This window comes from Ictalurus furcatus, chromosome 22, assembly GCF_023375685.1.
Source record: "Ictalurus furcatus strain D&B chromosome 22, Billie_1.0, whole genome shotgun sequence".
In the NCBI taxonomy this organism is placed as follows: Eukaryota; Metazoa; Chordata; class Actinopteri; order Siluriformes; family Ictaluridae; genus Ictalurus; species Ictalurus furcatus.
Window position 1 is genome coordinate 10,310,493 of NC_071276.1, and position 26,986 is coordinate 10,337,478.

General features: G+C 37.3%; 3 protein-coding genes across 4 annotated transcripts in view; 2 read left to right on the forward strand and 1 right to left on the reverse strand.

Moving 5' to 3' along the window:
* The first annotated feature begins 3,098 nt into the window (after positions 1–3,098).
* Positions 3,099–8,197, forward strand: mymk (myomaker, myoblast fusion factor). 2 transcript variants are annotated; one of them, XM_053610167.1, is made up of 6 exons: positions 3,099–3,964; positions 4,453–4,567; positions 4,886–5,034; positions 6,422–6,538; positions 7,003–7,143; positions 7,292–8,197. In XM_053610167.1, the coding sequence occupies exons 1-6, from the start codon at positions 3,740–3,742 to the stop codon at positions 7,403–7,405; spliced, it is 861 nt and encodes a 286-aa protein (XP_053466142.1). In that variant the 5' UTR covers positions 3,099–3,739; the 3' UTR covers positions 7,406–8,197. The 2 variants fall into 2 exon arrangements, with proteins under 2 accessions (XP_053466142.1, XP_053466143.1); XM_053610168.1 differs by having other exon boundaries at positions 7,003–7,418.
* Positions 8,198–11,104: 2,907 nt separating this feature from the next.
* Positions 11,105–20,244, reverse strand: LOC128599304 (tetratricopeptide repeat protein 16). Its single transcript, XM_053610818.1, has 14 exons — positions 19,727–20,244; positions 18,248–18,405; positions 18,066–18,156; positions 17,839–17,982; positions 17,518–17,618; positions 17,084–17,213; positions 16,752–16,966; positions 16,090–16,367; positions 15,598–15,739; positions 15,288–15,294; positions 14,735–15,118; positions 11,953–12,089; positions 11,667–11,817; positions 11,105–11,465 (listed from the first exon to the last, which is right to left on the reverse strand). The coding sequence occupies exons 2-14, from the start codon at positions 18,403–18,405 to the stop codon at positions 11,301–11,303; spliced, it is 2,103 nt and encodes a 700-aa protein (XP_053466793.1). The 5' UTR covers positions 19,727–20,244; the 3' UTR covers positions 11,105–11,300.
* Positions 20,245–20,458: 214 nt separating this feature from the next.
* The window catches only part of slc2a8 (solute carrier family 2 member 8), an 11,770-nt gene continuing 5,242 nt past the window's right edge, over positions 20,459–26,986 (forward strand). The window contains exons 1-6 of the mRNA XM_053610571.1: positions 20,459–20,672; positions 21,375–21,537; positions 22,188–22,394; positions 23,578–23,677; positions 24,610–24,821; positions 26,115–26,264. Coding sequence (XP_053466546.1) covers positions 20,578–20,672; positions 21,375–21,537; positions 22,188–22,394; positions 23,578–23,677; positions 24,610–24,821; positions 26,115–26,264 — 927 coding nt within the window. The 5' untranslated portion in view covers positions 20,459–20,577. The remainder of the gene's footprint in view (positions 20,673–21,374; positions 21,538–22,187; positions 22,395–23,577; positions 23,678–24,609; positions 24,822–26,114; positions 26,265–26,986) is intronic.

Below are 26,986 nucleotides of genomic sequence, written 5' to 3' on the forward strand. Positions count from 1 at the left end.
GGGCAATTTGCTGATGGCAAAAGGACATGGGACATGGAAAAACAGGCATTTCTCTGGTAGCAGAAAATGTCCCTTTGTGCTGACTTTATCTAACCGAGCTCTGGCCTGTGAATTCACAAGGTTTTCTTGTTAGCAATTTTGGCACTTCTGATATATTTTTTAAACACTCAACCCTTGAATAGTTTTATTTAGATAAACATACACAATTTCTGTTATTATCCTTAATGAAAATGACATAATAACTAAATTGATTCAAACAAAAGACACATGGCTAGCCACTCCTCTTATGAAAAGTTTGCCTCTAGGGTTTAATTTCATTCAAAATACAGAAACAATGTATAGCATTTATTTGACGCATGTTATGTGTCACGGATTTCCCCTCAATTTCAACAGCCTGTAGCGCAACAACACCCACTTCCGGGGTTGTCTGTAACTTTGTTTACTTTCGACATGTGTGTTGTGTTATGGTTTATGTCTTGTCTCTGCCCCTGTCTTGCCCCTACCCCCGTCTTGTTATTGGTTGTCTCCCTCACGTGTCATCATTATTCACAGCTGTTTTTGTTTTACCGTTGATTTCTTTAATAATTTAAACCCCTCGTGTATCTTTGTTCGAGGCATAGTATTGAATGTCTGTACCATACCAAGCCGTTTATCATTGTTCATGGTTTTGGATCCTATTTAGTTCCACACGTTTATCTCACCTTTTGCTTGTTTTGATTACGATTGGTCTACACTTTTTGGATTTGACTGCCCGCCTTTTAATAAAGCTCTTAACTGCAATTGCATCCATCTGAAACCCCATTACACGACAGAATACCTCACCTACAGCAGGAGAGCGAAGGGAGCATCATGCTGGGATATTCACACCTGGATGTTCTGGCTCCCTTGGAGGGCTTTGAAAGCCTTTCAAGGGATTTTTTCTCCAGTGCCACCCCAAGCCCAAGAAGAGACAGTGGCTCATGTTCCTTTTATCCTGGTTCGTCAGTCCGGCTCGCCAATGCATGGAGCTCGTAATCCCCACAGACAAATTCTTCCTGGGAAGTGTGGTGGAGTTCATCTGCATCATGAGGATGATCTATGGCAAGGCAGACTTTAAATTTAATTTTGAGAACTTTTTGGGGAGGGGCAGTCTGACGGATGAACCTGCGAGGCCGTTCACCACCCACTATCAGGTGGGCTCCCCTGCAGAGCTCCAGCTGGAGGTCAATGAGGTGACATCATCTCCAGAGCTCCAGCTTGAGACCCACGAGGTGGTCTTCCCTGCAGTGCTCCAGCTGGAGGTCAACGTGGTGACCTCATCTCCAGATTTCCAGCTGGAGGTCAACGTGTGGACCTCATCTCCAGAGTTCCAGCCTGAGACCCACGAAGAGGTCTCCCCTGCAGAAATCCAGCCAGAGGTCAACGTGACGACCTCATCTCCTGAGCCACAGTATGAGACCCACAAGTTGGCCTTCCCTGCAGAGCTCCAGCTGGAGGTCAACGTGTTGACCTCATCTCCTGAGCCCCAGTGTGAGACCAATGAAGTGGTCTATCCAGCCATGTTACTGATAGAGGTCAATGAGACGACCTCCCAGGTTCCGTTCCAGTTAGAGGTTGACAGCACAACCTACCGAGTCCTTTTCATGCCAGAGGGCCAGGACTGCCAGGGGGGAGTGCTTTTAGGTGGTTCGTGAGAAGTGCCCTTGGGGGGGTGTCACGGATTTCCCTTACTTTCGATATGTTTATTTTGTTATGGTTTATGTCTTGTCTCTGCGCTGTCTTGTTATTGGTTGTCTCCTTCACGTGTCATTATTCACAGCTGTTTTTGTTTTACCATTGATTTCGTTACTTATTTAAACCCCTCGTGAATCTTTGTTTGAGGGGAAGTATTGAGTGTCTGTACTGTACCAAGCCATTTTATCTCGTCCATTGATTCATGGTTTTTGATCCTGTTTAGTTCTCATGTTTATTGATTCTTGTTTAGCCTAGTTCATCCTGTTTGCCACTCGCCCGACCTTTTGCTTGTTGTTGACTATGATTGTTCTACACGTTTTGGATTTGTCTGCCTGCCTCTTAATAAAGCTCTTAACTGCAATTGCATCTGTCTCAAACCCTATTACATGACATCATGTTAAATCCATACACAAATAATAGTCATTTAAAACATGATGAAATTTCACATGTATGAAAAAACAATAGTTTAATTTTAGTTTAAATCAGTTTATCAAAAACAGTTTAACATATGATACATATTCCTGAATGAAAAATCTACTTTTATTTGAAAATGAGTTAACATTGAAATACAGGATATATGAATTAAGCACAAAAAAAAAAAATACAAAGAAATTTAAAGTGAAAGTCATGATGCTGCAGTTTCAGCTTGTGACCTATGACCCCACACAACACTTGCTATTCTCTTTGATCAAAGAGAAAAGCAGAACAGAGAAAGCTCAAAACAAAACAATCCTGTCAATAGGCTTCAAAATCCAAGCTACTTACTTGAGAGATAGATTTAGAAAGTTGCTTAGGGAATGTGAGGCGTGGACTATACACCCTCTTAACACTGTAGTCTTTGTATCCCAAAGGCAGGTGTGACAGCTGAGTGCAGAGGAGTAGAGGGCAACTGCAAGGAACTATGAAGGCCATAACTGTATACGCTCTCTTGAAGTGACAAAATTAGAAATCTTCATGCTGATCGGAATTCCTGTGTGGAAGCAGAATGTGAGTCTTATGAAAAATACAAAACTTCTAAATTAAGAAGACTAAAGGGACTTGACAGCACAGTGTGTCGGGATGTGGTTTTAATAATTTGGCATAGTTAAACAATTTGAAATGCAGTAATTAGGACTTGTAGTAATATTTAATTTTATGACATTTTAGACATTTTATGTCTTGGGATGCTGAATTAACAAATACTTATTTTAGCGTTCTCTAATCAAGAATGGAGTTTGATATGAATCAATTTGTCAGATTGGGAAACATTTTGAGCTTTGAATAAATGGTATAATCAATAGGATTATGGACAAACCACTGTAGTGGCAGCACATGTCTGCTGTTATGGACTGAAAATATGCCCTGTGAGGATGATTCAACCACATAAAATCTAGACAGGTAAAAAATATGAACCTCCTTTCACTGTTCATCTAAATTTAAGAAAGATTTCTGTGTAGATAGGCTGGAGTTCATAAGACTCTACCATCTTGCTTCCCTAAACAAATCACATTCTTTACACCCTTCGAACCACATTCACGTCAATAGAGCAGCAGTGACGCATACAGGTGCTGTGGATTACTCTTGTGCGGCCAACGTCAATAAGCCAAAAGAAACAGTTGTTTCTATAGCCACTGCTGAGGATTGATTCACGCATAAGGATCAACATGACTAAGACTGACCAATGAAAAAGAAAAAAGTTAAGGAATTCATTTTGAAGCTAACCCTTAACCATTAAGTAGCCTTGGAATGTTTGGTGTGGAGCACCTGGATGAAGTTTTGACAGTGTTAAGATGCTGTCTCAAAAATGTCTCAAAATGTGTTACCACAAATGGCTTTGCTTGGTGTCACTCTTTCCTACTTTCTACAATTTCAAAAATGTATGACATAGTGGGAGCACGGGACTGTGTGGCCTCTCAAACTGCTGTACACCAACAGCTGTTCTGATGATGATAGGACACAGGAAGGCCCTTATGTTGCTCTCTGAGCCATTTAAATTTTAAAGATCCTCTGAAGAGTCAGCTGTAGGCCTGTGAGTGTGTGTGTGTGTATGTGTGTGTGTGTGTGTGTGCAGAGGGACAACTCTCCACTGTTCTTTAACTCGGTTCAGAGATTCACAGGGTGCTTTACATCCAGGAAAATGGGAGCCTTTATTGCTAAGATGTTGTTGCCTACCATCAGCAGTTTGGTGTTTCTGCCTGCAGCCAGTGTTGCCGCAAAGAGAGGCTTCCACATGGAGGCCATGGTCTACTTCTTTACAATGTTCTTCACATCGGTAAGAGACCTGTAGGCATTAGTCTTATTAATTTTACAATATTTTTTAACAGTACCTTTTTGCTTCATACTGTAAAATATAAGTTGTAGCAATTAGTAACAACTAATTCTTGTCATGCTAAAGAGTATAAATAATTTTTTTCATGAATTAACTCTAAAAGACATCTTTTTAGACAGCCTAGAACAGTGACAGCGCATGAACATGACATATTTGTCTTGAAGTGCATCTGCATGTATTTGTATATATTCCACATAAATGGCCATTGAGATTTTAATTAAATTTAATTAAAGAGTAATTAAACAGTGTAGTGATGGCCATCACTGTTTGTGATAACATAGTATTCTACAATTCTTGTCTAACTAATTCTTGGGTTTCAGCACTGCAGATTTAATATGTTCCTTTGTCTAACACTATAACACTGTATTTGGATTTGAGAAATAAAGACATAAGTTGTTGTACAATTTTTTAAAAGACTTTCTCTGTTTTAGATCTATCATGCGTGCGATGGACCAGGCCTGTCAGTTCTGTGTTTCATGAAATATGAGATTTTGGAGTATTTCAGCGTTTATGGTACATCAATCTCTATATGGGTTACATTATTAGGTAAGACTAAAGGTCTCAGGACCTGAAATACTATTTTTTTTGTAATGGATTTAAAATGTTGAATATATTTATGCAAACGATTTTGATTCCTTAAATTAGATAATAATTGGTAACTGTTAAGTTTGGAACTGTAGACTGTATGAGTATTTCAAAAGTCATACAGTTTTCCAGAATCTAGCAAACTGCTCCAACTGCAGTGGACAGTGAATATTAATTTTTGAGAGTCATGCTAACAATGTGACATGTGTTTATGTCTGGGATTCCAGCATGTCGTGTGAATAGTGTGTACTCATTTTCTTTTCTTCTATGCTCATACAGCTCTGGGAGATTTTGAAGAGCCCAAGCGCTCCACGCTCACCATGTTTGGAGTGCTTACCTCTGCTGTGAGGATATACCAGGACCGCTGGGGCTACGGCATCTACTCTGGCCCCATTGGCACAGCTGTGCTCATGATCACAGTCAAATGGGTGAGAGAGAGAAAGGAACAATTGCAGAAGTTGCTCATGAGCTCAGAAACATAGTATCATGTGATAGGAGCTGCAAATGTGGAACCATTTTTTCCATTTAAGTTGATGAGAATGATAATGAAATTACTGGAGACCTTTATGATGGGTCATTCCATCTTAAGTGGTCCAATGCAGGTTGCTCGACTGTTTTTAATTTTCCAAAAAATATTTTTGAATGATTATCTGTATGTATTGGCATTGCAAAATCACCAGATTAAAAAAAATTACTTGGTTTAACTACGATGGCCATGTTTGTGTCATGGCACACAACAAATTTTGGTTATACAGCTGTTTACATTAACCTCAATATCTCGGCTCAGGATGGGACTAGCTCCTTGGAACAAAAACTGGTCTCTAGAGCGCATTACAAGGTTCAAGGGCATATATAAACATTTTGCACATTTATGTTTCTTAGAACTTAAGTCCAATTGTAATGTTAAGATTGCTCATAGTTTCACTCTTAGGGTCAATAATGGGAAAGGTTCAAGTCTCAGTCATAATTTTTTAGGGGGTGTCTAGGCAAGTATAGTGTGCATGCAGAACATTTTAGGTTTGAGAATTTTTTTAAATTCCCCTAATTTTCCAGTTGAATATCTCAGGTGGGGACCAGATACGAACCTGAAATATTCACAGAAACAAGTCCTCTGTGGTAGCATTCTGCTGTAAAAATGTGTGAAGTTGAGACTAGAACTAAACTCTATAGAACAGTGGACATCGAGGGCCAGATTTGAAGAACCAGCCTGATCTATCATGTTGGAACAGTTGTATAGCTGGTATACATGAATAGATTTTATCCAAATATGGAATTACAAGTGTTCAGTTTGATATTTTACAAATGAACACTGTCATAAACAGAGCTGTGATGTGCTCCTGTGATAAAAGCAGTAAGTGAATTCTGAGCTGAAGTCACTTTCTACTTTGTTCCTTTGTTAAAAAAATAAATAAATAAATAAATAACTGGTGGTTTTGCCATGCCAATACATAGAGGTAATCACTCAAAAAAGATAGAAAAATTAAAAATGGTCAAGCAACCAACTTGAGTTAACATGTACTTGACTGAGTACATGTCAAATATTTGCAGATACTCAGGCTTTTTAACAGCAAAAAAAGAGAAGTTAATAAATTGGCTAAAAACTAACCAGGTTTATTTTGAGGGAAAATATTTCTAAAAAAAAACAACAAAAAATTCATTACTCAATACATTCATCAAAAAAGCAGACCTTATGACAGCTATAACTGCTGCAGACACTTTCTTTATTCAAGCAGTCACTTTTTCCAGGCGTTGCTCTCAAAGATACTCCACCATGAAATTGCAATTATAACAAACTTTGTCCTGTTTTTGCTCCAGTTACAAAAAATGAAAGAGAAGAAGGGCCTGTACCCAGACAAAAGTGTGTACACTCAGCAAGTGGGACCGGGATGCTGCTTTGGAGCCCTGGCTTTGATGCTTCGCTTCTATTTTGAGGTAATAAATATTAACGCTTGCTGTTTTTCTATTAAGGCAGAGGCTCTCGATGTGGGGTCCGTGGAACATAGCAAGGGGGACTGTGATTTTTTAATTTTGTTACATTGTTAGAAGTCACAACTCACCATAACCAAAGTTGTGTTTATTACTGTGTTCATTTTGAATGGTCACTTGAATTAAATGGGCTCAATCCAAGCCTTAATAAATGAAAAACAAGTAGGCCAAGTGTCAGCTTGGACCAGTTGTGTTCTGTCTATGGAAAGGTCAGAAATAAAAAGCTCTATGTCTCCAATATATATCCAGAATATTATTGTTCACATTTTAATAATATTTCAATACTTCATCAAGCAGAATAAATCTGTGCTTAGGGGGTACGTGGAATTATTAACCGAAAACGTTTAAGAACACACGCATTGATATATTGTAATTCTGTGCTCCAAATGACCTTCCTTTTGTTTCTACAGGAGTGGGACTATGCTTACGTGCACAGTTTTTACCACCTGTCATTGGCTGTGTCCTTCGTACTTCTGCTGCCAAAGAAGAACCGCTATGCAGGGACAGGGCGCAATGCAGCCAAACTCAACTGCTACACGCTCTGCTGCTGTGTATGAAGTCCCTTTATGATGACACTCATTTCTTGTAGCGGTAGGGCTAGAAAGCATGGTGTTAGTTAAATAGTAGTGCACAAAATATTCATTCACTGAGCATTAACTATAGAATCCTAAACTGTTTTTCTGACTGGTTTGATCACAGACATCCCAACCTTCAGTAAAAGCGAATGCTCGAACCATTTGGACGACACCACAAAAGCCATGGATGCGGGCATGCAGTCCTGGCCTTCCATTTCGCCACTCGGTTACAATGTAACACGGAAAGATGTCTGCTACCAGCAATTCAACAGTGTGGCCAGTTATATGACCTTCAGGCAAGCCAAGAATGTGTGGGGCAACATAGTCATCCAGCACAACACAGATTTTAATGTTGAAAGATGCCCTTGTAAAGTTTGGAGCAAAAGGCTACTAAAGGCTTAGCCTCCAAATGTGTAGACATATGAAGTGGTTGTATAAAACCAAGTAGTCATAGGGTTACTAAGACGGCTGACGTCCAGCTGGAAAGTTTACGAGTCGCGAAACATAGCAGACATTTTATTTCTCCAGAATGAATAAATTGTCTTTTAAGATGTACCTCAGGAGAGATTGCTTGTCTACATTTCTCTAAGAGAAATGGCCATTAAATGCAGTTAAAAATGCTGAAAAATACCAGAACTAAAAAAAAACCAACCAAATCTTATTCTTCATATTTATTGTCATGTCATTTGGTACATCAGCCATCTGAACACAGCTGAAATAAACTAAAATGTTCCAGGAACAAGAAGAAAACAATCATTCTGATGTGTCTTGCAGCAGGTGGAAAGTAGTGTGTTTATTCCAGTGTACTGACAGTTTTTTTCCCTTTGAAATTTATGATGTAGTTATGCCAACAACTGTGTAAATATATTTATTTTTTTGTAATACCACTACTAGTTGAAGGTTGTAATTTCATTATTTTTTATAATAAAAATGATCATTTGCATTGGAAATGTTTCTTTTTAATTAAAACATTTTTTACTATTTGTATTTTGTTTCATGTACTAAGTTCTCAGGACAATTAATCTACATAATCTTCAAAGTTTAGAGCAAAGAAACCTTAGCAGTTATCCCCTTCATTCTTTGTCATGTGTCAAATTTCCATCCATTTAGGCTCAATCCATCAGCCTACCCCTAACCTTATCCAAAAATTACAAATGCACGCGACATGTTTTAGACAAAACAGTCTCCTGCCAAACGTGAATGAAATTTTGGTCCGCAAAGCATTTTTTGACTGTGGGCCAGGCCACTGGCTCATGTGCCCTGAGAAAGGTGTTTTTGTCTGGGGGAAAGCTGCCAACTCCTGTCTATCCTGGCTGCAAGTCCTGATTCTGCCAAAAAGAGTAACCTGACGCTTTTATTACGCTAGTGTGAAGCACTTTTGAGCTCTTTTATGACTACTGTCTGTTCAAAACCACTTTGTTTGTGGTTTAGGCCCTCACACATGCACTACTGTGTAAAAGTCTACAATTTATTTATATACATTTTGACTTACATTCCTATTTTAAGCTTAACTAATGCATTCTACTAACACACTAAAGTGTGTTAGTAGAAAATAATTATTATTTATTTTCCAAACATTATATATATATATATATATATATATATATATATATATATATATATATATATATATATATATATATAAAGAAAATCAACAAGAAATGTTTGTATTTTGTTAAATAATAGAATAATGAAATAGATCATGTTTCTGATTGAAAAAAGATTTATACCGTTTTAAACGCAAAGGCAAATTATGAATTGGTTCCTTTGTAATGGTTGTTTTACTGTTTACTGTACTGCATAGTTTGTCTAAACTCCACCAAGCTCACAAAGGTTCAATCGTCTATCTATAACCCCTCAATCTGTTTTTCCCCCCCCTTTTATCAGTCCTTCTTATCACAATTTCACCACACATTTGATGGTGGCATGAGTCACACGCTGGGTGACAACTTGAATTTGATACCATCTGATGGGTACACCTGTTTGAAGCACAAGATGGAGACTTGAGCTGGCAGACTGGATGCACTGAGCTGGAACAGTTCTTAAGCTTTGCAACCCAAAAGCCAGAGCTTTCATCCATGCCTTAATTGACTATCATAGAAGATTATTCATGTTAGCCTCTGATGAATGCACTTATGTACTTCTCTATCCTAGTTTGAAATATTTTGGACAGTGCAAAGCCTTCACTTAACTTAATCCTGCTATGTCTGTTTAAATGAAGCTATTTTTGTTGGGATCTGGCAAGAATGATAACATCAAAATGATTTTGCTAGTATTTTTGCTTCTGTACTACAGTTATGGTCAAAGTCTGTAAGAGAGTTTTAACAAGCCCTGACTCTTTGACTCAGTTGTACACAGCAGGCGCATTAAGTCCCATGAACTGTGTGATTTATTCTTCTGACAGCTGAACTATTGTTCAGTCCCCTTGTCAGTGACTGGACTGGACTGGATGGTCAATTACAGATTATAACTGATGTCTACATTTTCCAGAGAAGAATGCTATCATCTTGGACAAGGGCATAAAAAAAAATCTGAATTACAGACACCATATGATAAGTGATGCTCTATTGTTAGTGTGCCAAAAAGTCTAGGGCTCTTCTCTAGAGACTCAAAATATGTGTTGCACCATTTGTTTGAGGTTGTATGGAAGTCTCTGACAGGGACTTGGGATCAGCTGTTGGGGTGTTTTCTAGACAGCATCACAGCTCCCTCCTCTCTCTCTCTCAGCTGCTCTCCCAGCCGCCGAAGAACAGCTGCTCTGAACAAAACAAGACCTCTCGCAACTGTACTGAGCTAGCCATGGACCCAGCATAATTAAGGAACGATCTTCCAAAAACTTAGGTTATTTTTCTACAAATGTTTCTCCCTGAACAAACATGTAGAAGACTCACACACTGTGCGGCTTTGTTATAGCCACAGCAGCTGTCTGAAGAGCACCTCTCATTTATTTAGCTCAGTTTGCAAAACAAAAGGTTCAGTATATAAAATCTCTCCACTGTTCAAAGAAACTCATGAAGGAGAGTTACAGAAACAGTTATATACGGCAATGAACTGTTTACTTTGTGTGTCCCCCCTTTTTTTTTTTTTTTTTTTTTTTAGACCTGTCTATAAAGTACATAATTGATTTGTGGGTAACAGCTCATTCACAGAAACTTGTATGTTTATATATATATATATATATATATATATATATATATATATATATATATATATATATATATATAGGTGCATCTCAAAAAATGAGAATATCATGGAAAAGTTAATTTTTTTCGTAATTTAATTCAAAAAGTTGAACTTTCATATATTCTAGATTCGTTACACATAAAGTGAAATATTTCAAGCCTTTTTTGTTTTAATCTTGATGATTATAGGTTACAGCTGATGGAAATCAAAAATCCAGTATCTCAAAATATTAGAATAAAGAATTTATAATACAGCAATGTCGACTTTCTGGAAAGTATGTTAATTTATGCATTCAATACTTGTTCAGGGCTCCTTTTGTATGAATGACCACATCAGTGCAGCGTGGCATGGAGGCAATCAGCCTGTGGCACTGCTGATGTGTTATGGAAGCCCAGGTAGCTTTGATAGCGGCCTTCAGCTCGTCTGTATTGTTGGGTCTGGTGTCTCTCAGATTCTCTACGGGTTCAGGTCAGGCGAGTTGGCTGGCCAATCAAGCACAGTAATACCATGGCCAGCAAACCAATTACTAGTAGTTTTGGCACCGTGGGCAGGTGTCATTGAATATTAAATTATCCTTGGCAAATTGTTGTATAAGTGGAATAAAACACTTCGGAATGTGCTGTCAAAGAATCAACCTCGGGGTGGTAAAAGTATGACACTACTCTGTTCTTGATCAATTTTATTCCTTACATGTTTTACAGGTTACATACTGTATATTCAAGTTTGTTAATTATTTTTCAGTTAGACTGTTATGATCATTTTCTACTCATGCATGTAAATCTGCAGTTCAAGTACAATGAAATATAAGCATCTGCACACTACAAAAATCTGACTGGATGCATCCAGCTCCATCATAATGATGGCTGTGATTCAGGTTAAAATCATCCATAAGACTCATAGGACATTTCATATGAGCCAGTGTAAGTTTACTTCTACTATCAGACATGATGTTAGCAGTTAAGGCCCATGCCTCCAAAGTTCCTCCAGGAGTATGGACGCTTAGAAGTGGAAGGAGCTGCCTCTAAGTTGTGTGTAATGCAAAGAGGGGCAATGCGAGGTCCAATGTAACTTAGAGACTGCCTCTGATGCAGGAGCTTCTTCACCGCTTCACTCACCTAATATAAAAATGCGATTACCATTAATATTTGTAGACTTCTCATGGTTTAATGGGTATCCATTTAGCAAATATAAGAGGGAATGGAAAGAATCTGTCATTGTTTAACAATAGAGCTGTGCTACTGAGTAGAGACAAGCAGTGTTTATTTAATTTCCATTTCTGACAGTTAGATGAGTGGCTAGTCATTCAGTTGGGGTACCTGTTCCTTGGTCCTGACCGGATCTTGAGTGTTTGCAACAGCTTTAAATCTCACGTCCACATCCTCCCTGCTTGAGGCGTTTTCAGAGCCTGTTTCCAACTGGCTGTCAGTGTCCTGTGTGAGGACCATCCTCTCAAGCTTATTGGAGAGCCTGAAAATGCAGAGGCAGCAGTTAGCGAATACAGGTTACCACAATGAATTTTGCCACAGTGGCACAGAATACAGAAACAATTCTGTGAGTTAAGTGTGAATATGCGCACATAAACCAAAGTAAACCATTTCCCACCTTGACACAGGAAAGCCTGCTAGTTTCCAGGTCTGGATCCGTTCCATCAGCTGAGCTTTGACTGTTTGAGCGGTGTCACTGGATATGACATCTGACAGAGAGCAGCCTGGGAACAGTCTGAGCAGCAGAGGGACGAGCTGACCACAGACATTCAGAATAACACACACCACATAACACATTTGATACACATTTCATCTGCATAAGGCTTGCTTTTATTTTCTCTTTTTTTTCTCCATTATATTAACCACGAATGCTCAATCTTGCTCTTCAATGTTTAATAATATGCTTACACATAACAATTCATGCCATGCCAGTACTTACTCAAAGAATTATTTCATGCTTACAGTTCATAAATAATTGGACAATGACACCACGTTTTTTGGCTCTATACATACTTTGAAATCCAGCAGTGCCTTTGACATTAAAATACAAAATGTCAACTTAATTTAAGAACATTTCTATTAGATGAACCGTACTTTCCGTATACTGTAGCGCTTTTGTACATACCCTCTTCTTTCAGAGGACCAGGAGCAAATGAGCATTTGGCTCCTTATAGTCCTCACACAAGTGAGTTAAATGAACGTCCAGCATTGCTTCTAGATGTGGAGTTTGAATCTGGATTCTATTTATGTTGCCTTTCAACATAAGGACTAAAGTAAAGCAGACCTTTTTTAAGGCTGGAAAATCACAATAAATCACTTATATACATAGCCAAAACATTAAGCCTTAAGAATAAAAAGGCCACACAGCCAAAACATTAAGCCTTATGAATAAAAAGGCCAGTCTGCCAGTACATAAAAACTTGTTGAGTTTTGGAACAAAATATTATGGATAGATGAGACAAAGATTTATCTGTACCCGAGTGATGGAATGAGGAAAGTCTGGAGGGAAAAAAGAAAATGATCATGATCCAAAGCATACCACCTCATTTATGAAGCATGGTGACATCGGCAGTTTGACTGCCAGTGAAACTGTATTGCTTGACTTTACTGATGATGAGAGGACCAATTGCAGCAATAGGATGAATTCTGAAGTACACAGGAGCATCTCAGAAATATTCACATCTAAACAAATGCTTCAAAATGCTTCAGTGGATGGCTTTTTAGCTAGCTTTAACGGAAAAGTTACTAAAAACTATGGACAAAAATTCTGAAGATGAGACTTGTGGTGAGTTCAAATCCCAGCACTTCCAGACAGACTCTGTTAAGCCACTGAGCAATGAGTCATTAATCTTATCGACAAAGAGCTTGTTTAATGATTCGATCAGTGTTTAAAGAACTGTTAGTTGTGGCTTTCATTTGGCTGGAATGAAAACCTTTACAGATAAGACTGAAGACTGCTGCCTTAAACCATCCGCTGTTCAGCTGCTTGGAATGGATTTTGTCTCACTAATAAATCGACTTGTATAGGTGTGAGCCAAATGCATAAATAAAAAGAATGTAAATCTATACATATACTTACTGTCCCTTGAAATGGTAGAGTGTTATATACAGTAAATACAGCGGATATATAAAAAAAAGTCTACACACTCCTGTTAAAATTGCAGGATTTTGTGGTTTAAAAAATTCAACCAAAATCAGTTATGTCAGATGTTTTCCCACCTTTAAAGTGATACAGCAACAATGAAAAACAAATAGAAGCATTTAAGAGGGAAAAAAGATCAAAATAATCTTACAAAACCTGGTTGGATAAGTGTGCACACTGCTTAATTAATACTTTTTAAAGCACCTTTTGATTGTAATACAGCACTCAGTCTTTTTGGGTAAGAGTTTACCAACGTAGCATATCTTGATTTAGCAAGTTTATTCCATTTTTCCTTGCAAAAATGCTCCAGGTCTATCAAATTGTGAGGAGATCTCCTGTGTCCCAACCCTCTTCAAGTCATTCCACAGGTTTTCAATAAGATTTAGATCTAGATAAAATTTTGATATTCCAAAAATTTTGATCTTCTTCCTCTGAATTCGTTCCTTTCTTGACTTTTTGGGTTGTTATCCTACTGGAAAGTGACATTTTTCATCATCTTCAGCTATCTAACAGAGGCCTGCAGGTTTTGTGCCAAAATAGATTGGTATTTGGAGCATAGCATGAAACTGCCAACACCATGCTTCACAGTGGGTATGTTGTTCTTAGGGTGATAAGCTAACTTGTTTTTGTGGCAAGCATATATCTACATTGGTTTGAATGTGACTGATTAATTCTGAGCACAGTCACACGCCCGTTATAAAAGGGTGTCCACAGTGGTGCAATCAGGTTATTGTAAGTTTTTTTCTTTTCTTTTTTTCCTAAAATGTTTCTATTGGTTTTTCACTTGAATTTTGTTGATATATCACATTAAAGGTGGAAAAAGATTTCATGTCATTTATCCTGGTTTCATTTTTTAAATCAAAGTAGCCTGCAATTTCAACAGGGGTGTGTAGACTTATAACCACTTTATGCCACCCTTGTGGCAGTGGTGGCTCAGTGATTAAAGTTTTGGGTTACTCATCAGAAGGTTGTGAGTTCAAATCCCACCAGTACCAACCTGACACTTTTGGGTCCTTGAGCAAAACTCTTGACCCCCTAAAGTGCTCAGTTGTGTCTTGTGTCAGTTGTAATTTTCTTTGGATAAATGTGAATGAACGAACCATTAGAATAAAGCTGAAAGTCTTAACTTTAAAATTAACCACAAAACAATAGTTTTGCTTCACATGCAGTTGTGCCACTAGCCAATCACAAACTGTGTTCTTTCATTTACAAGCTTATTCTTCATTCTGCATGGATGAAGAGGTGCAGATGAACTTGCCTCATCATTAGCAGGATCTAAGATGAGAGCACAGACAGCGTCCTGCGTTGCCTCCTCCATACGCTGCATTCTGCTGTGAGCCTTAGCCCGATTCCCATAATACAGAGCTACTCCAGGGTTGTACTTAATGGCCACAGAAAACTTGTCTACAGCTTCCTGAAAATTCCTAAGTATGTTACACAAGAATAAGTGCCATAATAAGTGCCAAATTGAATATACAATAGTCAGTGTATAATATTTCAATAGGTCATCAATATTAAGATGTCCATTAAATATAAAATACAACACGATACTGTCAACAACAGGGTGGTGTGATGTGTTACTACCATGAAGTTGATTGTTTTCCAATAACTGCATGTCCCGAAATGTTTTATTCCTCTTACACCACAGCAATTTGCCAATACTAAACTTTTTTTTTATTGATTAAAGAATGTTGTTATTCATTATTTTTTTTTCCCAAATGTTATATAATGAACACTGCTCCTTTTATCACTTAGATTATATCACTCTTTTCTATCTCTTCAAGTTAACAAAACAAAAAAATAAAGCTTGCCATTTTACTAAGAAACCGTAAAGCGCAAAGACCTTCCCATGTCACAAAACTTAAAGCAAGAACTTTTCCTCTGAATGCTGACACTGGAGACTCCTTCCATACATGTTAACTAAATGTCTCCTCACAGAAAACCTCACTACATTAACAATTACACATTCTTTTTAAAAATGTGTTTATATGGAGCGTCCACCATACAAGTCCCAGTTGAATTAGTTGTTAATATAAAAATGAAATAATGATAAAATGAAATAAACAAAGCTAGTATCACTGTGTTATATGTGCAATACTTTAATAGATCAGGTAAACTCACAGGTTCTCATAACTGTGCAGTCCCAATGTGTTGTGAATAACAGCCAGACGAAGCCAAATGGTTGTATTTTGGGGGTCCAACTCCTCAGCCTGCTGGTAGTCAGCCAGCGCAAAAAGCCACTCCTTCTGTCTAAAGAAACAGTCTGAAGTAAAAGAAATATGGTTATGGGTATACAAATTGAGCAATGGTTTTGCCAGGTGAATCTGACCTTAAATAAATAAAAGCGATTGATTTCAAAAATACATATGAGTAATCTAAATGGAAATGAATTATGTTGTAATGTATTGTCAATACATTCTTGCATTTAAATAGAATGTATTGTCAAATACATCAAATATATTTTCCTACTGAGAAATGTCCTACTGGTTTAAATCAGAAAACACTTTTCAATTTGAAAAGTCTATCATTTATCATTAACTTCATTAACTTCATCTGCAGCCAATATACAATGTATATAGTCTAAACGCGCTGTGTCTACTCCTCTACTCATACCTCCTCGGTTGATAAAGAGCCTGCTCTCATCTCTCTGCTCATGGATGGCCTTGGTGAGAAGCATGGTGGCCTCGCTGTAGAAGCCTTGGGTGAAGCAGTGGACCGCAAAATCATTGTAAGTGAGTACTAGTTGGATGTGAGCATCTTGTTCCAGATCCTTAGACTCCTCAGGCTTTTCTCCCTCAGGTTGTTTTGCTCCATCATCTCTGAACTCCACAGCAAGCATTAAATCCTCGATGGAAGCAGTGAAGTCTTTCAGTCTGCGGTACAGTATCCCTCTGTGAAGATACATAATTGCAAGACATAAGATATTTACATGTATGAAATAAAATATGATGGGGACATGCTGTTAGTGGAAAATAATCAATGTTGGCCAAAAGTAAATTATTTTCATATATCACCATGTCCTGAATTTAATGACACAAAAAATGCTAATCATATTACCATTAAAGTACAAAGCCTTCCAAACTTGCAGACTTGACACTATACCTCTGACATTTACAAAGTGTTGATATTGGAGCCTGTGTCATCTTGTTATAAGTTACATGGTTTTGGATGATTTTACTCAGATCCCATTAGTTGTGTACGTTCTCATTCTAAAATAACATAGTAGTAAAACATTTAGCAGACCCAACTCAAACAGTGTGTTAGTATCACCTCACCTAAAAATGTAATATTGGGCATTCTCCGGATTCAGTTCTAGAGCCGTGGTAATCTTTCCCAGAGCATCAGACAGCGCTCCCTCCACAGCTTTATTCACTGCCTGCTGGTGAGAGCACTCGGCTCCCTGCTCCATCATCTCCAGCAAGGCCCGTGCCTCCGGACAGCTCGGATTAAGCCTCAGAGCTGCCTTCAGGTCATAGTAACATAGCATGGGCTGAGGAGGAGCAGTCACCTTGAGATGAACTTCATAACACAGAAGCTTTTCCTTTCATTCAAATGTTTGCTTCATTTTAAAACTTTACTTTCCATGTAATGAAGTGAGAGGTTTGACCTGATTGAGTTGGTGGTGTAGACGCGCTCTTAGAGTGAAGAGGTCAGCGGATGGTGTGTCACTCTCGAGCCAGTTAGTGACCAGCCGAATAGCATCACCGTAACGACCTAGTACAGTCAGACATGCCAAGCTATGGAGAGATTTATGGATAGTTTTATTTATGATAAGAGTATACACCAAGTACAACATACACACGAAATTTCACTTTTCTCCCATTTTAGGATCAAGATAGAGGACTTAAATGGAGGCTCAGAACAACTGTAATAGAGAAGGCTTTAATAGACTTACAGCTCCCCCTGCTGGTGGGTGAGATTTGCATCATGAAAAAGTCAGATGTTTTGAGAATCTCACTAATTTATTTCTATTTTAAAATGAACACAAGGTTTTACAGCACTCTGAGGTTTAACAACAGATGGCCCCAGGGGTATACAAACCTTCTCATGTGATAAGGTCTAAAGCCAGGCTTCAGTTCAACTGCTTTGGCAAAAGACTCCAAAGCCTCGAAGAACATTCCCTGGTCACAATAACACTGGCCCTGTTGGTATAAAGAACATACACAAACTCAAATCCTAACTTGTATTTGCCGGCAGTGTTGGGAGCTGTAATCCTAAACTATCACAGCTACCTCTCATACCTCCTTCTTCTCAAGAAAAGCTATATAATGGTTATAAATACCAATAATCTGACTAAGTGATCCTACGACTCAAGATTATATTATGTATTACTATATTAGATTATGAATCCAGTATAGTTACCTGCAGGTAATAAATGAAGGCAAGGCGATGAAAATAAGCCTTTTTCTGTGGTTCCAGGTAGCAGACATACTTATAGTCGAGGGCTGCAGACTTGAAGTCACACAGCTGAAGATAGGCCTCTGCTCTCGCTACATAAAGCTGAGTCTTCATAGGAATATATATTAGAGATAATGATGTACACTTATCTAAATATACATGACTGTATTACTATTTATTACTGCATCTACCTGTTCTGGTTGAAGTGTTATGGCTTTTGTGAAGCTAGTGACAGCCCTCTCAAAGTCTAGCTGATCTACAGCCTCCATGCCTGCTTGATAACTGCAAAACACACAAGCCAAGTCAATATACTTGCATCAACTACAATTGCTGTAAAATATCTGTGAAAACAACAACAAAAAAAACAACTCACTGAGTATTTGCTTTATCCTTTATAATAAGGTTGCCATGCATATGTCTGTCCCGTTTGAACTCTGGAGTCTTGAAAATGCTGCTGGAGCCAAAGAGTTTCTGGATAGCAGGTTCTTGAGAAGATAGGCATTTTGGTTCTGATTCATTTGAGATGTCCATCTAAGATAAGAAATAAACATTTTACACTGAATTTTATACAGTTAGGTGAAAAGATCTGCATATCCTTAGGATAAAATAAAATGAAATTTACAGTAGAAATGGCACAATACCACATTTTTGTATGTTATTATAGGATCTTAGATTCAGAATTGGATTCATTCTCTTTTCCCATCTGATATCCAATCCAGCAATTTCTGATGATATCAGGCTGATACTAATACTGAATAACCCTGTTCAATCAAATCAACACTTAAATAGAACTTTTCCTCTTTTTTTCCCAGTTTCATTTTTATTGAACATTTCTGCTGAACATTTCTACTGAACATTTCTGTTGAACATTTCTGCTGAACATTTCTGCTGAACTAAACATTTCTGCTGAAACAGAACTTTTTCAACAGCATGAAGTTGGTTAAAAGGTCTTGTGATGGTGTGGGGATGCTTTGCTGCTTCAGGGCCTGGGCAACTTGCGATCACTGAGGGAAACATGAATTCTGCTCTCTCCCAGAAAATCCTAAAAGAGAATGTTCGGGCTTCAGTCCGTAAATTGATACTCAAGTACAACTGAATTATGGAGCAAGACAATGATCCAAAGTATAGGAGTAAATCCCAGTCGTAGAAGTAACTGAAAGTCTGCTCTCCAATTATCTGAAATGTTCAGTTGCAGTTATTTCTGCTAAAGGTGGCACAACCAGATTTGAAGTTTAAGGGGACAATAAGTTTCTCACATTGGTGATAGGTGTTAAATTAAAAAAAATGTACTGTGTGTTTACTCATGTTGCGTTGTTCTTCTTCTTCTTTTTTTTTTTGCATTTGTTTGAAGATCTAAAACTATTTAGTATGAGATATACACAAAAACAGAAGAAATCAGGATGAGGCAAATACTTTTTCACAGCACTGTGGATAGATAGGATAGATAAGTAAACAGTACGCTACCATTTGCACCTTGGAGTACACAATTGTTTATTATTTTACTGTACAAATCAAATCAAAATGTCCTGTTTTTATTCATTTAGATCTTGATTTAAAAGGGAATGGGTGATATTGCCTAAAATCTCATCCTAAACCCATGTAGGTTTATACATCCCTGCTGGAAGGAGAAAAAAAACAATAGAAACCATCACATAAATTCTAATGGTTTCTGCTACAAATACCATTACAAACCATCAGCTATCCATTAAAACCATTAACATTTTTGGTCCTTAATGGTATCCTCTAGGCATAACATGCCACCAATAGAAGGCAACCAATAGAAGGTTTCCCCAGCAGGGATATAAGAATATAGTAATAATAAATGAACAATATACAATTTGTCTATACAAACCTCGGACAGGTTTTTCGACAGGTTTCCTGAGTATTCGTCTTACATTAATGTAAAATTATTATGCAAAAAATCTTCATAAATAGAAAAGAAAGCTGTTTGCGGAGATTTCTAGAACTGGAGCTATAATTTTAAACCGACAGATATATATCTTTATTTTTATTTTATTTTTCACAGCAAAACAAATCCGTCACACGCCTCCAAACACTTTCAGAAACATTGTAGCTACGACAACTAGGGATGTCCAATAACGCGAACAACCGAATCTTTTCAATGAATCTTTGAAGTGTATCGGTACTGAATCATGAGCCTAAACATTGTTTGGTGAACTTTCTAAAGAGTTAAAAGTTCTTTCTTAAACTGTTAGTAACACTAAAAACAAAAAAACCACCTCAATTTCAAATATCTTTGTTTCTATAAAAGATTAAAGACACCCTTTTTCTAAAAGACTAAACGAAGAATGACTCCAAATCCTAAAAAATAAAAAAATTAAATTGTTTTGCACGTTAGAAATGCTAAATGAAATACCAGAAAGCAAAACAAGCACAAAAAAACTGTCGCATTGATAAACGAAACGTAATTTAGCTTTTATAAAAACATAAACGAATAAGTTTTAAATACGAGTTTTGAATTTTGAGTTTTGAAAAGTTTCATTAATTCTCTTTCGCTTGCTATGCTTTTACTTTGAAATTAAAGGCGGAAGTTAATATCGGTATGTCTATCACCTGACAAATATGAGCGCTGTTCTGTCGCTCACGCGGGATATGTTTAGTGAAATGAGTTTAGCAGGGTCACTCTTTATGCAGTAATGTTCAAGAGCAGTTTACAAAAGTAAAAACCTTTTCAAATCTGCAATGAATCATGAAGAGGAGTCGAGGCCACTGTTGGCAGAGGAGGAGAATGCTGAGCACAGAGCAGAGGACAGGTCTGAAACAGATACCTATCTGAAGTAAGGATTTTAGTTTGAGCTTTGAAACAGTCTTCACTTATTGTTTTTGCAAATAACATTAATAGTTATTCATTCCATACTTTCAACTGATTTGGTTTGTTTTTAGATGAGCAACAAATCATGAGCTTTGGCTCACTTAATTCAAGTTTTGCTTACCAAGAACCCAAAACCCTCCTCACCAATAAATATTACTGGTCAAACCTATGTTTCACTTTTTTCCTTTTCATTAATGTAATTCCCACTGCTAATCAATTGGGATTTGAGATCATTGAGAATTTTTCTTTCTTCACCCCAACCACTATTCTGTTAGTCAGTTATCTGTTGTTGTTGTTGTTGTTGTTGTTGTTTTTGTTTACGTTCTTCAGGTTCACTTCGTCTAGGAGTTCATTTGCTTCTGCAGTAGAACCTGATCACAAACTGTATAAAATATCAATCATTTACGTTTCAAGAAGAAATATAATCCTGTTAAAATACATCATTTATATGTTATGAAGGACAGATTTACATAAATGCATATCCACATTTTTAAGCTCCAGCACAAGGTGATTGTGGAAGACACTGGTAGCTGGGTGGATATGTACGAATTATTTTTTTCCCCAACCTATTACTGCTCACAGTCTGGATATAGTCAGTCAATGATACATGTTAAAGCAGCATAACATTTGTCAGTCTGTTGAAATGTTCTTCTTCTTTATTTTTTAGCAACGTCAAAAATGGGAAGTTGTACATGGCCACGTTCGCCGCTGTACTTGGCCCCCTCAGCTTTGGCTTCGTGCTTGGATACAGTTCTCCTGCCATACCGGATCTGCAGAAAATTCTTGACCCAAGGCTAAGACTCACTGCTGAAGAAGGTTCCTGGTTTGGGGTAAAAAAAACAACTACCAAAACTACGAGTCTAAGGCACAGTTTGAAAGTTGAATAACCTTATTGACTAAAACCTGCTCTCATTTCCTGCTTCATATCTTGAACACCAATGTACAATAATTAATATATAGCCTCTTTACCAAGAAGAGCTATCCTGCATTTAATTTATAATTCTCTATAACCGTATCATTATTCAAGTATTCATCCCAAGGCGTATTATTCAGAAACTACTATGGATTAGTTAGTAGCTACAGTGAAACTAATTGGAAAGTGTATGTAGTTATAAGAGTGGGCCATTTAAGTGTAGAGCCTGGAAAATAATAATTTTTAAAAAATAAAAATAAAAAATTATTTAATTGAGGTCTGAAATGCCTAAATATTTAAGGGATAAGCTTCTAGGGAACAGATCTAGGATTTGGAAAGACCATTAAAGTCTAGGCAATAGATTATGTCTTGTAAAAGATGCAGTATGAGTTTCAGTTCCTCTTCTAGGTCGAATAGGTATCTGTCACATGAAGTACAAAGAAAAGCATACTGAGAAAATGTTACTATGGGTGCAGGAATTGTGTGTAACATTTGTGTAACATTGCTGTTGTCTCAAAACAAAGCATTTCTACATCAGATACCGGGTTTAACGTTTATCTTTCACAGTCTGTAGTGACGATTGGAGCCGGGCTTGGAGGTCTGCTAGGAGGCTGGGTGGTGGAGAAGATTGGGCGAAAGCTGAGTCTCATGTTCTGTGCTTTGCCGTTCATTTTCGGTTTCACTGTCATCATCGCTGCTCAGAACCACTGGATGCTGTATGTGGGACGGGTGCTTACTGGTGTAGCCAGTGGCGTTACATCTCTTGTTGTACCTGTAAGTCAGAATATGTTGTCGACATTTAGCACTTCACCTGCTGAAGGGTAATTCCAAGCAAATGGCAACCTTGCATTCAAATTGCTACATTATATTTAATTTCATTTGTTGTTTCAAGTAGTAGTTGTATAATATTTAAAAATTCTAATTTTGTATTATTTATATATTTTAATACTACTGCTATAGTATACACACACATTTCTTAGAGGATGCGACACCCCAGTTGAGTAGGAATATCAATTGGTTTCACCTGCTACAGCCTCAGAAGTGCTGAAGGAAACCTCCTGTTTCTCTCGATATTTTGTGCAATGTACTTTATAGTAACTTTTAAAAAAACAACATTACTTAATAAGTTACTTAAAAAGTAACTTTATTACTTTTTAACTTTTTTTACTTAACTTGTACTGAAATACAGATATATACATGTATTTATACAAATATATATATATGTATGTGTGTTTGTGGGACGGTACATATACTGTAACGCAGTCCCTCAAAAATTTATCTACAATGGTGATACATTGAATTGCTGTATATCTGCACTGTCTTATTTTTGAACATTGCTCAGCATTCTTTATAGTAGGTCACATGACCATGTACCTCACCCTGACACAAGGCTTCTGCATGCACACTTTACAAGTCAAAAAACCTTTTTATCACCACACACACTGGAATTACCCAAAAATAATCAAATTCAGTTATAAGTAAAAAGTAAACTGTCATGACTTAGTGTCAGGGCTTGATGTTTATTCAGGTAGAGTCTGTGATGACTTCTAGAACAATCCAGTAGTCTGTTGACACAACAGAAGGACCTTTAAACCAGCTACACTGACTGCATATAACTGTGTACACTTTTTGACACCAGTGCTCTAACCGAATGAGTGAAATAAAGACTTTAGATTAATTTATATCTCCATGTAATTTCTCTTGTTTTTGAAGTTAAGATTGATGTTTTGAGTTTGAAAGAATGTCTTTAACGAAACTGATATAAGCCAGTGACCTTCCATTTGCTCGATTTGGTGGAGCTGTTCCTGGAGTATTGCTAAATTATGGACTGTTGCTTTATATGTGTTATAATATCTTTGTAAATAATAACTCTGGTCTTGTGACATTTCAGGTATGATGTTCAATCAAAGTTAGTAGTAGCCAATTTCACCATTTTGTGTATGTTTTGCTCCTCTAGCTCTACATCTCAGAAACATCTCATGAGCGTGTAAGAGGAACAATGGGCTCCTGTGTGCAGCTCATGGTAGTGACAGGAATCATGGGAGCTTATATTACTGGTATCAGTATTTTTTATTTATTTATTTATTTTACACACTCAATACACACTGTCATGCAAATGTTCAGAAAAGGGAAATCAGTCCTAGAAGGATCTAGAATGACTGTGTCACCCAATTGTGATTGTTAAATAGATATTAAAAGAAAAAAAAACTTTTTAATTTAGTATTGGCATCAAGAAATATAACCTTCCCTCAGTAGAATTATTCACAAACAAAATGTTACAGTTTATGCCGGTGGTGTCTGCTAGAACTAAAATTGTGTCACACAGAGACTAAAATTCTTGCCTTTCAATTATCTGCTTGTTTTTTATAATAGAGTTAGAGTCTGCCAGGTTGTGCTGCATCTTTCACCATCCGTATGTCATTAACTAAATAGACTGAGCAAGCTCTGTTTGGAACATTGTCTTCTCTGTGTGCTTAAAATGGCATTTTACCCTAAAACTCAACAGACTCAGAAACTATAGCTATAAATCAAACAAATATATCGATAGCAGGGGTTTCTTTTATCGAATTTAGTCTGATTTAGTAAAATTATTGTCACTGTGTCTACTCCTTCAGGATCCTCACAAAAAATCTGTCACAAATGTTTTGAAACTAAGAATACATGAAGTGAAGACACAGCAACAGCATAATTATTAAAACAGGGCAAGTCTGGAGCTCTATTTATTGAATTTGTCACTGTTTAAGTTTAAATATTGATTTAAGTTATCCTATATTGTACCAACAACAGTACTCGTAACGATTCGCAGGACTTCACAAACTCCTTTTCATATCAAAACTTTAAGGGGTGACTGTGAATCCAACAAAAATGCCTTTTCCATCATATTTCCATTGAACTTTTGATGTAATGTCAATTTGAATGCAATACATATTGTTCTAGTGGAGAAGTGTGTCTCTAAACATGACTAAACCTTTGATCATGTTGGTCTCAGGCCTGTTCCTGGACTGGAGATGGCTGGCCATCACCTCCTCCATTCCCCCTACATTGATGCTGGTGTGTATGTGCTTCATGCCAGAGACGCCCCGCTACCTGCTGTCTCGGGGGAAGAGGAATGAAGCAGAAGAGGCACTGCGCTTCCTTAGAGGACGCGACGCACCAGTCGAGTGGGAATGTGCCAGGATAGAAGCAGCCTCTCGATATGAGGTGAGGCTTTATAGTCTGGATAATGTTTATAGCCATAGGATAGTGGTCTCATTTATAAAGCATTTATACGACCAGATCTGTTCTTACTCAGACAAATCAGAAGTTAATAACTGATGGTGAAACTGATGAGATGTTGTGTGCAAACATTACATAGTGTTCATGCACCAGTACACTAGTGAACCCTTAAATAAATCTTAAATTGATTGTAAAAAAAAAAAGTTTTTTTTTTAAATGTCATGGAAAACATAACAAAAAAGAATTACATTTCTATATGCTGTACATTTCTACATTCTGTACATATACCAGAAGGCAATGTGAAAACTCAGTCAAAAGTAAGGAATAGAAGGTTTGTGATGAATATTAAATTCCTGATAATTAAAAGGGTAAATAAATAATATAATGAGAAATGAGTCATTACTTTACTTGCTCTCTTAAACACCTGACCAATACAAGCAGAGTGGGTGTTTCCAAAGATCTATTATGCTTTCTTCCCAGGATGATGTAGGCTTGGTAGTCACTATCCACTGTCCGTCTACAGTTAGTATTATTCTACAGTAGAAAAATCTGAGTTAAAGATTGACTGTAAATAGATGTCAGTGGTGTGTTTTAATTATGTTTAAGTGTGAAACTAATTTTCCATATTCATATTACAAATTGTGTTGGTTAATATTAAATTGAAATGAATGGAAGTGAATATAAAATTAATTGCATGCAATAAATAAATATCAATCAATGTATAATCTTATAATGATGGCACAATAGTGCTGATATTCTTCATAAAAATACAATTAAATTAAATGTAACTAGTATTTGAAATGCATTTATCTGCACTTCTGATATGTGTAGTGAGCAAATGCAGAAGAAATACACTATATGGCTAAAGGTTTGTGGACACCTGACCGTCACACCCATATGTGTGCGAAGTCAGAAACACACAATCCAGGGGCCCAAACCTGTCATGCTGGAACAATGTGCCTGTGTGTGTGAGTGCCATGAAGAAACGGTTTGACTAGCAACTCAAATGGCCTGCACAGACCCCTGAGCTCAACCCCACTGAACACCTTTGGGATAAACTGGAATTCTTACAACACCCCAGAACTCATTAATGTTCTTGTGGCTAAATGGGCAAATCCCCATCCTCCATTTGGAGGGTATTATAACAGCAAAGGGGGACTAAATTTGGAATGGGATATTCAACAAGCACATATAGGTGTGATAGTCAGGTTTCCACATACTTTTGGCTGTATAGTGTATGTCTGCTCATATTACAAACACATTTCTGTTTAATTACAGGAAGGAAGCCTCAGTCTGGCTGATCTGAAAGACCCTGGTGTGTATAAACCTTTAGGAGTGGGCATCATGATGATGCTCTTGCAGCAGTTCACTGGCATCAACGCCATCATGTTCTATGCACAAACTATATTTGAACTAGCACACTTCCAGGTAGGGATTTTTAATCAAGCTCTGAATAATCTGTATCTGATATTCATTTGTATTTGAGGCATTTCTCTAATAGAACTAAAAACATATTTGCCCTCACAAAAAAAAAAAATTTGTGGTGATGACCAAATATGGGCTAATCACCATGCTCTGCTGTTTCAAAACAATTTATGGATAAACATAGGCTATGTTCATGCACGAACCAGTTCCTCAGGATTGCACGATTGATGATAGAACGAACATTGGATGATGATTCACATGCTGGATGTATTTACTCCCAAAAGAGTGAAAAGTGGCAGAGATTTATACTGCTAGAATCACAAACAACAGACATGCCTCTTACAAAACTGTCTCCATTTGCAATACAGAAAGGCATTACAGGCATAGCAGGAACAGTTAAAGACATTAAAAAGCTAAGATCTTGACAAATCCTAGTAGAATGTTCCAAGAAAAGCCATGCTGAAAAAATCATGTGCTGAAAACATATATGCTGGCAAATGTTCCGATTAAGGCATTTTATCACCCATCATTGAACAGCAGCAAAGGAGTTGTACACTAGAGAGCTACACGACATGGATGAGGCTGAAATAGTATCAGAATTAACTCAACAAGGTGTAATGAATGTCAAAAGGATCACAATTAAAAAAGAAGAACAGATCATTAAGACAGGTACTTACATTATGACTTTTAATAAACCCCAACCTCCAGAGAGGATTCAGATTGGA

Coding starts and splice junctions, on each gene's coding strand:
- mymk (XM_053610167.1), top strand. CDS start 3,740: ATGTGTGTGTGTGTGTGTGTGCAGAGGGACAACTCTCCACTGTTCTTT. Junction 3,965..4,452: donor TTACAATGTTCTTCACATCG/GTAAGAGACCTG, acceptor TCTCTGTTTTAG/ATCTATCATGCGTGCGATGG. Junction 4,568..4,885: donor TATATGGGTTACATTATTAG/GTAAGACTAAAG, acceptor ATGCTCATACAG/CTCTGGGAGATTTTGAAGAG.
- LOC128599304 (XM_053610818.1), bottom strand. CDS start 18,405: ATGGACATCTCAAATGAATCAGAACCAAAATGCCTATCTTCTCAAGAA. Junction 18,157..18,247: donor AAGGATAAAGCAAATACTCA/GTGAGTTGTTTT, acceptor TGTGTTTTGCAG/TTATCAAGCAGGCATGGAGG. Junction 16,967..17,083: donor TACACCACCAACTCAATCAG/GTCAAACCTCTC, acceptor GCTCCTCCTCAG/CCCATGCTATGTTACTATGA.